Source organism: Mustela putorius, unplaced genomic scaffold (genome assembly GCF_011764305.1).
Source record: "Mustela putorius furo isolate JIRA1106 unplaced genomic scaffold, ASM1176430v1.1 tig00000580_pilon_pilon_pilon, whole genome shotgun sequence".
NCBI classification, from domain to species: Eukaryota; Metazoa; Chordata; class Mammalia; order Carnivora; family Mustelidae; genus Mustela; species Mustela putorius.
In genome coordinates, this window is record NW_025421423.1 from 9,956,357 (window position 1) to 9,968,815 (window position 12,459).

At 39.3% G+C, this 12,459-nt stretch overlaps 1 protein-coding gene across 1 annotated transcript in view; it reads left to right on the forward strand.

Annotated features, from left to right (window-relative positions):
- Window positions 1-3,901: 3,901 nt before the first annotated feature.
- TMEM38B (transmembrane protein 38B) overlaps window positions 3,902-12,459 on the forward strand; it is a 59,019-nt gene continuing 50,461 nt past the window's right edge. Inside the window, exon 1 of the mRNA XM_004747748.3 lies at window positions 3,902-4,150. Coding sequence (XP_004747805.1) covers window positions 4,039-4,150 — 112 coding nt within the window. The 5' untranslated portion in view covers window positions 3,902-4,038. The remainder of the gene's footprint in view (window positions 4,151-12,459) is intronic.

The following is a 12,459-nucleotide window of genomic DNA, read 5'->3' on the forward strand; positions in this document are numbered from 1 at the left end:
TGCTGGGTATTAAAAAAGTTGAATTCAAATTAAGCATATTTTGTTGTAAATGTCATATACTATTACACTATAATTTGATATGGCAGAGTTATCAAATACCTATCAAAATAACTTCAGAGTGAAAATGTTTAACTGGAATACCAAGGTTTAGAAGTGTTATTAGCCACTTTAATATGAAACCTCCTAACTATGGACTCTTTATGGGTCTTTGAAAAGTTACTGTTATTGATTTCCCAAAGTGAAAGGCATGCCACTCAGTGGATTGGAAGCAGTATTGCAGAGAAGAAATAGCTAGGATTACATTTTGAGGTACTAGTTTTGGGGATTTTGCCAACTTGACCCCCAGGGATGGGTGAGCAAGCTGAGACTAAGGAGGGCTATGTGAGTTGTTCTAGAATTAACTTAATGATTAATATTAGTGGCATGACAGTAATGTTTGCACAAACAGAAGCACAGACAGGGGAAAAAAAATTATTTATTTATTTATTTATTTATTTATAACAGTAGTTCTGAAGGAGGGGCATTTTCACCACAGCCTTCCACTGGGACATCTGGCAATATCCGGAGACTTTTTTTTCTTTAAGATTTTATTTATTTATTTGACAGAAAGATAGAGAGAGAGAGAGAACACAAACAGGGTAAGTGGGAGACTGAGAAGCTGGTGCCCCGCTGAGTAGGCAGCCTGATGCAGGGCTCGATCCCAGGACCCTGGGATCATGACCTGAGCTGAAGGCAGATGCTTTACGACTGAGCCACCCAGGCGCCCCTGGAGACATTTTTGGTGTGTGTGTGTGTTAGTGACATCTATTGGGTAGAAGCCAGGAATACTGTTAAACATCCTATAATGCATAAGACAGTCCCCACAAGAAAGAACTCTCAATAGTATTGTTGTTGAGAAAGCTGGTTTATAAAAATTAGTTTCATATGTTTTTGAACTCAACTTCTTGCTTTTTAGTCAAGACTCTTCTAGATGTTCATACAGTGAGACCAGCTTTACTTTCTAATAGATAAGCAATACTTTATAGTAACAGATTCATTTTAATATGCAGTGATCATTTAACTTTGTAAACTGCTTCCAAAAGTCAGGAAAAGTTTGAATTTTCACACACAATTTCCCTCAATCTTGCCTTTCTCTGTTACCAATTCAATGCCTTTCTTCCTTTCATTGCTCATTTCCTTCTATTCTAGATTATTTTATTAGACTAAATAACTGAAGCACTGACCAGAAGCAAATATAATTATAATTTTAAATATAGCATATTTAAAATTTGGATAGAACTTGTCTTTTTGTAAGATTGTAATTTTATATCCCTTGGATTTAAACTTTTTTTTTTCTTTAGACTCTAGGCAGATGGAGACCCAGTTTATTCTCAGTTTTTTTTTTTTTTTTAAGATTTTATTTATTTATCTGACACAGAGAGAGAGAGAGGTCACAAGTAGGCAGAGAGGCAGGCAGAGAGAGAGAAGGAAGCAGGCTCCGGGCCCAGGAGAGAGCCGGATGCGGGTCTCGATCTTCGGACCCTGGGATCATGACCTGAGCTGAAGGCAGAGGCTTTAACCCACTGAGCCACCTAGGCACCCCTCAGTTTTGTTTTTGTTTTTTGACAGACAGAAATCGCAAGTAGGCAGAGAGAGAGAGCAGGGGAAGTAGGGTCTCCGCTGAGCAGAAAGCCTGACTCGGGGCTTGATCCCAGTACCCCGGGATCATGACCCGAGCCGAAGGCGGAGGCTTTAACCCACTGAGCCACCCTATTCTCAGTTTTTAAAATGAAACAAGTTTTAGATTACTAGAAGAGCCTGAAGAGATTCATTTCTTTCTGTTGGAATTAGTTTGCTTTGGGTATGTAAAATGTTTGATTTATGTGCTTTAAAAAAAAAAAACTCTGATGCTTTTTATGTTGTCCTATTGGTACTAATAATTGGTTTAATCACATCTCAGAATGATAGTGGCATAGAGTATCGTTACAGATTTTGTAAAGATGACTACAAAAATACTATTTTTTTAAAATCTAAGGACAAAACATATTTTGTGAAATTTAAGACTGTCAAATGTAAAACTTTTTGGGAAACAATATCCAAGTTCTGCCCCTACATTCACAATACTACAATTCCAAAGATAAAGGAATGTATAAAACGTATGAAAGGAATCAACTGAAACATGGAAGTGTAAATAATCACAGGTATTTTTTTTTTTCTTTAGTTCTGCAAGAGATTTAAAGACCTTTCTCTATGGAAAGTACTTTCTTAGAAAACCACATATGAAAAGTTTTTTTAAGCAAGTCTGTTCTTTCCTTCCTTTCTTTCCTTTCCTTCCCCTCTTTTCCTTTCCTTTCTTATCTTTTCTTTCAAATCTTTCATTTATTCATTTGAGGGAGAGAGAGAGCACCAGCAGGGCAGAGGGGCAGGGGAAGAGGGAAAGGTGACTCCCTGCTGATCCAGGAACCCCATGTGGGGATCGATCCCAGGACCCTGGGATCATGACCTTAGTCAAAGGCAGACACTTAACTGACTGAGCCACCTAGGTGCCCCATGTTCTTTCTTGATAAGTAATAAAATGTAGACATTCACTACAATTTTCCCACCTTTTGAACACTTAGTGTTTAAGAAGGGGCCTCTAACATCCAGCAAAATGCCTGGTCCACAGCAGACACCCAAAGAACATTTGACAAATGAATCAAAACAGACAAATCTTCAGACTTTTAAAAAATCAATTTAAGTCTCCCTTGGCCAGTGCACACTCTCATAGGGCTCTAACTATCTAGCAGCTCATTATGTATTTCCAGTTTCCTGGTGCCAGCATGACCTGTTGACACATCAAATTAAAAAGTGTGCCAAACTAGACATGTGTTTTTCTTACCTAAACCTGCTCCTCCTTGTTTCCTATTTCTTTGAAGGTAACTATAATCCTCTTCCTCACCCAGTCCGCATAACCTTCTTTGACAGGTTGAATTGACATCTGGCTTATTCTGCCTCTACTTTATGTTTCCCATCAGTCCCTGCTCCTGTTGTCCTCAGCCTCTCCAACCATTTGCTTGGACCAGTGAATACGCTTTGGTTTTCCTTATCTTAGTCTCTTCTCATTAATCTATTCCTAAACTTACTAGTTGGTGACATATTACACCCTACCTCCACCGAAAAGGAAAAAACCCAGTTTAGTGTAACAGTGAAGAGAACGGATTCTGGCTCTGGTTTGTCTGAGCATAATGTAGTGATCAAGAGCTTAGATTCTGAAGCCAGACCACATAGTTTATAGTATGTCTTTCAAAGATTTTTTTTTCCAACCTCATTTCTCGCTTTGTAGTCTATCTCTCATCTAGCCTTTAAGGTCAGTTCACCTTTCACTTCCCTGAAACAGGCTTCCCTCTTCTTAGAACTGCCCTAGCATGGCATCTACACTTCTCACCACCAGCTTTGTTCAAATTACATGTGCCCTCAAAAATGTTTTTAATCTCTTGGGAAAACACAAACTTATTGAGGGCAGGATATTATTGTATTTTTTTTTATACCTCCACTGACTCACGGTGTGACTTGCGCATTATGGTTGCTTGAGAAATGTTAGGTGAAACAATTTAAAGGAACTAATCCCACTCTGAAACTCTACCCTTCTGGACTGCATAGGTTTATCCAAAATCATAGAACTTTATATTAAAAAGGGTGAATCAACTGTATGTAAATTAAACCCTTAAAGCTGACGTAAAAAAAATTCTTGAGGACCCAAAAACAGTTCTCAAGAAGTTATAACAGCAAAACTTAAAACAGTCCTTCACGTATTCGTTTTAAAATAATAAAGGTGCTAAATGTTAACATAAGTAATGTATTTCCCGCCGGAACACCAGGGAACCGCTCGCTCCGCCCACTCCAGGGACGCGCGGCCCCGCCCCCAAAGCGCGCCGGCGAGGGTCCCAGGGCGCACGCGCAGGGCTCCTCCAGGCCGCGCGAAAGGGCGCGCGGCCGCGGCGGTCCCCTCCCCCACTTCTCGCCGCGCACGGCAGGAACCCGTCGTCCGGGCTGCTTCGCCTGCTGCGGTCCGTCGTCGTGATGGATTCTCCGTGGGACGAGCTGACCCTTGCCTTTTCTCGCACGTCTATGTTCCCCTTTTTTGATATCGCCCACTACCTGGTGTCCGTGATGGCGCTGAAGCGTCAGCCGGGTGAGTGCGGGGAGACGCAGACGGTCTCCCTCAGGGTACCTCTCACCGAGAGGACGGCCTGGGCCGCCTGAACGGCCGAGTTGCTTCTGTCCCAGAGTCCTATAGTTGAGCTGGAGGGGCGCCGCGAGGCGACCCTTCCGTCCCCTCGAGCGCAGGTGGGGAAACAGGCAGGGAAGAGAGGTGGCGCCGGTACTCGTCCCAGGAGGCACGACCTCGGGTCCGAGATACCGCGTCAGGGACAAGGGACAGGGAAGCCGCTGGGGCATTCGGGAGCCCGGGTCCTGCCTGCGTCCACCCAGGATGTGCGCCGTCTCCCGGTGGTGCCGCCACTTCCTTGGAAAGTACAGTATTTAAAAGTCACCTGGGGACCGAGGTCCCGGGGACAGTGGGACTCTGGGGACCGAGGTCCCGGGGACTGCAAGTGGGACTCTGGGGACCGAGGTCCCGGGGACTGCAAGTGGGACTCGGTCGCTTGGAATAGTGAGTCGTTCTGGACTGTTCTGCGGTCCTGAAAGTTGTATCAAGACTTAAAAAGCCTCAAGCAGGCACACCACTATTCTTCACGCAGCGCTCTGTCACCTTGCTTAGCGTTCTGGCTAAAGTGATGGCTGGAAAACACGGGATCCCCCCTTTCCGTCGTCTGACCGACACCGTCCAAGACTCAGTACGTGTAGACTGAGGGTAGAGTCTGAATACAGCATTTTGAGGTTTTTTTTTTTTTTTTTTTTTTTTTTGGTATATGGCCAAGAAGCAATATTTATATTTTCTTGTATTTTACATTCAGTGTATGTGTGCTCTTGGGCTGCTTGATGTTTGCAGTTATTCTCTTTGCCTTTTGGTTTTAATGGATCTCTTCTTTGAGTTCAGGCATTTATTTTCTTCTTCTACTTTCTCCCTGTTCGTGCTGCCTGGTCCTACAGAGAGAGTGAGGGCTTGAGGAGGTGCTGTACCTCTTATTGACAATTGTTTGTTTGTTTTTTAAACTGTTTGGTCTCGGAAATATCTTTCATTTACATTGGTGTTTGTAGCTCAGTCTAAAGCATTGTTTGGTAGACCTTTTGACCTGGGAAAGGTGAATATGGTATTAAAGCAGGACAGATAATCTGCATAAGAAAGTGTTTCCCTGATTTGAAAAGGAGTACATTATCCTGCCATATTCAATATTTGAAATTTTCTTGTATAGGCTAAATCAAGTTCTCAAAGTGTGGTCCAGGAACTCTTAGGGTTCCGGACACTTCCAGGTTGAAGTTATTTTCCTAGTAATATGCAGATGTTGTCTTTTTTACACTAATTTTCTCATAAGTGTGCAGTGGAGTTTTCCAGAAGCTACATGACCTATGATATGGGAACAGATTGAATACAGAAACAGAATGAGAGTCCAGCTGTTTTCCCTTTGAAGCCAGACATTAAAAGGGATTTGCTAGCATATAAACAGTGGGACTTTTCTCACTGAATGTTTTTTGCTTTGGAAAAGTTATTTTTCGCAAAGAATACATAATTTATGTTAACATTTAGTACAGTTACTATTTTAAAATTGAAAACATCAAGTACTACTTTAAAATTTTCTCAGTTTCTAATGTGTTAAATATTGATACCTGTAACTCAATAAATATTCTTTGGTGTCTTCAAGACTTTTTCTCCAGGCCTGATTTTTTTTAAAGGTTTAATAATAATAAAGTTTATGATTTTGGAGAACACATACAGATAAGTGATGACCAGCATTATCAAGATATACGATAGTTTCCTCACTCACCCCCGATTCCCTTCTGTCCCTTTATAGTCAGCCCTCCCCCAGTCCTTGCAACTGTTCATCTGTTCACTAATTTTTAGGAGCACAAGGAGTCCCGAGACCAAAAAATGTGAGAAGCACTGGACCAACTGAATGCTTAAACAGTATTACACATGGTGTGAAAAATATTTTATATTCCAGTAGCAGTGCTTGTAAACAGGTAAAAATGATAAAATTCATACAAAAGACTGTAATTATTTAAGCTTTTACCTGAAATGTGTTAGACTGCCTGTTTCTTCCACAGTTTTTGCTTTTTTTTTCCTTCCCTGCTGTTACCATTCTTAAATATCTTGTCATTCTAATGATCAGAAAAATAGTTTTCATTTGCATCTGTCTTGGTTGCTGGGTGTGTACTGCTTAAGTTTCTTAGCAATTTGTATTTCCACTTCTTACCGAGTTTATCATATTGTTTTTCCTATTTAAATTGTAATATAGGGGTGCCTGGGTGGCTCAGTCAGTTAAGCTGCTGCCTTCTGCTCTGGTCATGATGCCTGGGTGCTGGGATCGAGTCCCACATCGGGTTCCTTGCTCAACAGGGATCCTGCTTCTCTCTCTGCCGCTGCCTGCCACTCTGCCTGCTTGTGTGTGTGCTTGCGTGCTTGCTGTCTCTCTCTCTCTCTCTGACAAATAAATAAATAACCAAAATCTTAAAAAAAAAAAATGTAATGTAATACATTTTTTTAAATGATAAATCAGGGTGCGTGGCTGCCTCAGTCAGAAGAGCATGCGATTCCTCATCTCAGGGTTGTGAATTCAAGCCCCATGTTGGGTGTAGAGATTTCTAAAAAAATAAATAAATAAAAATTAAAATTAAAAAAAAAAAATAATGAACCATCCTTACATTCTTGGGATAAGCTCCACTTATTTGAGGTATTATTTTTGTTCGAGATATTACTTTAACTCATTAGGGATTTTGATTTGGCAATATTTTATGTAAATTTTTACTTAATTGGCAACATTTTCTTACCCACCATTGACTGATTCTCTAGAACTTAGACTAGTAGTACAATGAAACTACAATTCATCCATGTATTACCAGGATTCTTCTTCTTCTTCTTCTTCTTTTTTTTTTAAGATTTTACTTATTTATTTGACAGAGATCACAAGTAGGTGGGGCGGGGGTAGAGGGGTGGGGGGGTGTGCCCAGGCGGGAAGCAGGCTCCCTGCTGAGCAGAGAGCACGATGTGGGGCTCCATCCCAGGACCCTGGGATCATGACCTGAGCTGAAGGCAGAGACTTTAGCCCACTGAGCCACCCAGGCGCCCTGATTCTTCTTTTTATTCTCTCAAGCATGTTATTCCTGGAGATTCTTGGCTTTTGGAATGTGCTCTGCCATTGCCAGTACCTCACTCCTCACTTTCCTACTGTTTACATCTTATATGTCTCTACCGAGATCTTAAAAAATGCCAGTGGAAACAAGATGTAAAGTGGGTTAACTCTTTCTGTGGTATGGATAAGGACAGCATCCCTTTTTTGTTTGGTTCAGATTGTAGGCCTTCAAATCCAAGGGTAGATGATGGTTTTTCCCTCATTTCCTTTTCCACATGACTTGTGCTTCAAGCAAAGACATCAGGGTATTTAATAAATTGGATTGTTTTTTATTTCTCTCTCTTTTTTTAAGGTTTTATTTATTTATTTGACAGAGTACAAGTAGACAGAGTGGCAGGAAGAAGGAGAGGGAGAAGCAGGCTCCCAGGTGAGCAGGGAGTCCAATGTGGGGGTTGATCCCAGGACTCTGGGATTGTGACCTGAGCCAAAGGCAGATGCTTAACCAACTGAGCTACCCAGGCACCCCTGTTTTTTATTTCTTAATTTACCTCCGTTTGTAAATAATTAACTTTAGTTCCTCCTAAACCGTGGCATCTGATAGTTTTTAGTTTTGTTTTAGGATAGGTTTTGCTTGTGTTCCATTTTTCTGGGTATTTTATTAGGAAGTTGGAAAATGCTGCCTTGAGGGCTATTAGAAACCATTTAATAGAAAGTTTAATCTTTAATTTCTCTTACCTTACATTTTTAATCTGCCTTCTCTTCTTAAATCTTGATTAAATTAGACACATTTCTTCAATAATATATTCATATCTAGTTGCTATTTTCTGTAAGACTTCCTGAAAATTTAATCTACAGTTATTTCTACTTGATTTTAACACACAAAATCTGCTTTTCCCCTTAATTCTCCCATCACTATTTTGCTAACTTCTCTGGAATCATAGGGACTTCAATTAAGCAAATATTTATTGAAACTCCACTGTGTATCAGGCACTATATTAGATATTGAGGATACCAAGATGAAAGATGCTGTTGTAGCCCTAAAGGAACTCAGCTGTGCTATTAGTCTTTTTTTGATAGTATCACAAAAGGTTTTATGATACTTTCCTATAAAATAATGATATTCATTTCAGATACATGCAAAAACATTGTAGTATCTTAATTCTAATCCTCGTATCTCTTTAAGATAGATATTGAACTCCTTTTACAGATGGGGAATAGTCTTACAGGAATGAAATAACTGTATTTAAGTCTCATTGGTTAATAAATTATGAGCTAGCTCTTCAGCTAATTCCAAAGTTCTCAAATATTCCTTGCTCTCTTTTTGCAAGTCCATTTAATGTTTCTGGTTTCTTAGTATTTAGCAGTTTCTCAATAAGCTTTCATTTGACATGGTTATTTTCTCCCATGATTTGTCTCATTTCCATATCACCAATGAGTTTTTCCTTTGCTTTTAGGAATTAAATCCAGGAATAAAGTTATTATTGTTCCCCCTTCTAATTTGTGGGAAATGAAAGGATTAATATGTCAAGAATTTGTCAGTTCTGTTGATTCTGTAAGGTGACAGCATAGTTTTGCTGTCTTTATGAATCCACACATAGCACACAGAGAAGTACAAAAATTGTAAATGTATAGCTCAATGAATTTTAAAAATAAGCATATCTATTTAATCAACATCTGGGTAAAAATAGAACATTCATGAAACCCCAGAAGCCCCTTTTGTTCTGTGATGTTTTAACCCACTGACCCACCCAGGTGCCCCTTGTTCTGTGATGTTTTAAAAACTGAGTTTATTCTGCCCAGTGTAGGGTGGAAAAGGATGTCTGAGAAATGACAGTTCACAATTTACTTCTACTAGTTGTAGAGAATCTTACTTAAATGTTTTTAATTTATAAGTCAAAGAATATTTGATTGACATGACATAAAATATTGGTCAGGGGATGCGGTTTGGTAGAAAGAGCTCATAAAATCAGGGGACCAGTGTTAAAACTCTGTCACTAACTGGGTAGTTTGGGATAAGAACTTACAACCCGGGGCGCCTGGGTGGCTCAGTGGGTTAAGCCGCTGCCTTCGGCTCAGGTCATGATCTCAGAGTCCTGGGATCGAGTCCCGCATCGGGCTCTCTGCTCGGCAGAGAGCCTGCTTCCCTCTCTCTCTCTCTCTGGCTGCCTCTCTGTCTACTTGTGATTTCTCTCTGTCAAATTAATAAATAAAATCTTAAAAAAAAAAAAAAAAAAAAAAAAAAAAAAAAAAAAAAAGAACTTACAACCCAGTATTTCATTTGTAGAGTGAGTAGGCTGGACTAGAACAATGACTGAGCAGTGTTCCCTGCTTAGGAGTCTCAGTTTTGGTTCTAAAGAGATGTTTGTTCGTGTTTCTAAATTTAAATAATTTCAGCCCATCCTTTGTTTCCCCAGCAATGGTAAACTGCTTTCTGTAGTTGATACCTCTGTGATACCATAGTATTTACTTTTTACCTTTTCAACAATTACTTAACAATTTTATATTTAATGATTTTAGAGTAAATTTTCTCTGTTAAAATAACCATGTATTTTCTCTTTCCTTACTGGATTCTGACAGGTACAGATTCCTAGCAGTGGAGTTTAACTTTTGGTTAAACTGTTGGTTTGGTTATGTCATGTTAGGATATCCAAAGTACTGGCTACTTCCTGCCCGTAGATCCAGTCAGTATAACGTCATCAGTGTCGTGTAGTGTAGGGTCAGTGTAATGTAGTTTGGATTCCCAGTATGATCAAAATCTCTGTGGACTTTGTCGGAGAGCAGGAAAGTTGACATAGAATTAAGGCAAGACTGCAGTATTTAGGTTCTGGAGTTCCTTGCAAATTAATATGGAGAAAAAGGATTTGCTTACCAGGTTATAGGGGTTATGTTGCTTTGTTTCAGTAGAAGTACTTCATCTTGAACACGAGCTGCAATTGGAGTCACTACCTGTCTACAATTATGATAATTCACTTTTTCCAAGATCCCTCTGCTTTACATATAGACCAAATAAGCATGTTAAATGGGATGTGATAAGGTATCACCACCTTTTCAGCTTTGATGTTTTTGGCTATAGCACCCATCTCTGTGGTATTGCTTTTTAAAGATACCTTAAGGAGGAGAAGAAACTCTAGGAGATTTTACTTGAATGTTTCTACCATCTACTAATCCTTGCTCCATAGATCAGAGGATCAACATAGGCTTTGTGTCAGTTAGCAACTATGTCTTGTTCTAGTTATACATTAAGGAACTGGGGAAATAACCACAAGGTGGGTCTATGGATTTACTTGGCCCACTATGATTCAAACTTGATCCAAAACTGGAAGTAGAATATGACTTCATTTTCTAGCTTTCATTTCATAATAAACTATTTTGATCTTCAAGTCCATAGGTGGTTATGAGTGCTTCAAAACTCATATACTTTGAATTAGAGTAAGGCTTCAGTGTGACAAATTTTGCTAAGAGTTTTAGGGAAAATAATTCCATTGCTAGCATATCACAAATATCTTAACTCAAGGTAGGACAGAGAATTTTTTGTCTTTTAAATATCAGCATGTTAAAAATTAAAAAAAAAAACCACATCTTAATTATCACAGCTTGTTCCTAGGCTAAAGGAATATATCTTTGTTTTATTTATTTATTTATTTATTTTAAAAAATATTTTATTTATTTATTTGACAGAGAGAAATCACAAGTAGATGGAGAGGCAGGCAGAGAGAGAGAGAGAGGGAAGCAGGCTCCCTGCCAAGCAGAGAGCCCGATGCGGGACTCGATCCCAGGACCCTGAGATCATGACCTGAGCCGAAGGCAGCGGCTTAACCCACTGAGCCACCCAGGCGCCCAATATATCTTTGTTTTAAAACTGAGAAAAAAATTAAAGCTATCATACTAACTGTTTTTTCCTATTGAAAATTATTTTATGCTGGAAAGATACACAGGCAGTTTCTGGTTAACTTTCTGTATTTTCACTGTTTAACTTCACGGTAAACTAATTCTGGTACTGTTATGATATATACAAAGGAACATAACACCTAAGAAAATTTGTCATAGGGTTGCCTCATAACTATAAAATGTGTTAACATAGTGTGCATACTGAAGAGAGCATTATAGAAAGGCCAGTTTGATTTAGGGAAGTTTTTCCAGCCGATGTAATTTTGAGAATTAGACAGAAAAGATTGATGCGAGGGAAACCCTTTAATTCAGTTCTTTTCTTTTTTTCTCTAATAAAATCTTAGTATTGCTGATTTAAGTCTCTTAGGGTTATGAGTACTTTTTTAGAGCTGTGGTTTGTTGTTTTTGTCCCAGCCTTGCAATAAGAACTCAAAAGAATTAGATTTTGGGCTCAGAGATTAAAAGCAGCCTGAGGTCACATTTTGCCTACTTTATCTGTGGGTCATGATCAGTCCATTCAGTAGGTAAGTCAACAAAGCGTCTGCCATGTACTAGGTAGTAAGTGTGTTTTTATGTATATTTCTTTATTTTAATCCTTATAAGTTATGTATTACTCCCATTTTATGAAAGTTGAAACTTAAGCTAAGAGGGCTTAGTGGTCCTACAAAGATGTTACAAAACTGGTATGTAATTATAGCTGCCTCTTTGATTTGTACAATACAAAGGGAAATTCATGATAGTGAAATCATAATATTTGACCTCTTGAAATATTTCACATATATTTTTCTGTCATTCAGTACATTTATAGAGCACCTACTCTATACAAAAGTCTCTTAGAATTTTAATAATAAGAACTTTATAAATGGAGCTAATACTTATATGTAAAATATGCAAGTTGAGGAAAAAGGAAAGTTATTTTGACAAATGTAATCAGAAATCAATGTTACATGAGCAAATCATTAGTATGAAATCATTTAGTAAATTTGATTTGGATTGTTTTGCAAAGGAAAACCTGGGTACATTTGAATTTGGTTGTCAGTGAGTGGTGAGTATCAGGTGGATGAAGGTAATGCTAAATCTGCATTAGAGTAATACTAAGGAACGTAGAGGACAGACACCAGTGAGTGTTTCTAATTGTATGTTTATTCAAAGTAATCCCCTTCTTTGCTTCTTCTATGTGTGTGTGTGTGTGTGTGTGTGTGTGTGTGTGTGTGTAAGATGTGTGGGGGTGCCTGGGTGGCTCAGTGGGTTAAGCCTCTGCCTTCGGCTTGGGTCATGGTTCCAGGGTCCTGGGATCGAGCCCCACTTCGGGCTCTCTGCTCAGTGGGGAGCCTGCTTCCCCTTCTCTCTCTGCCTGCCTCTC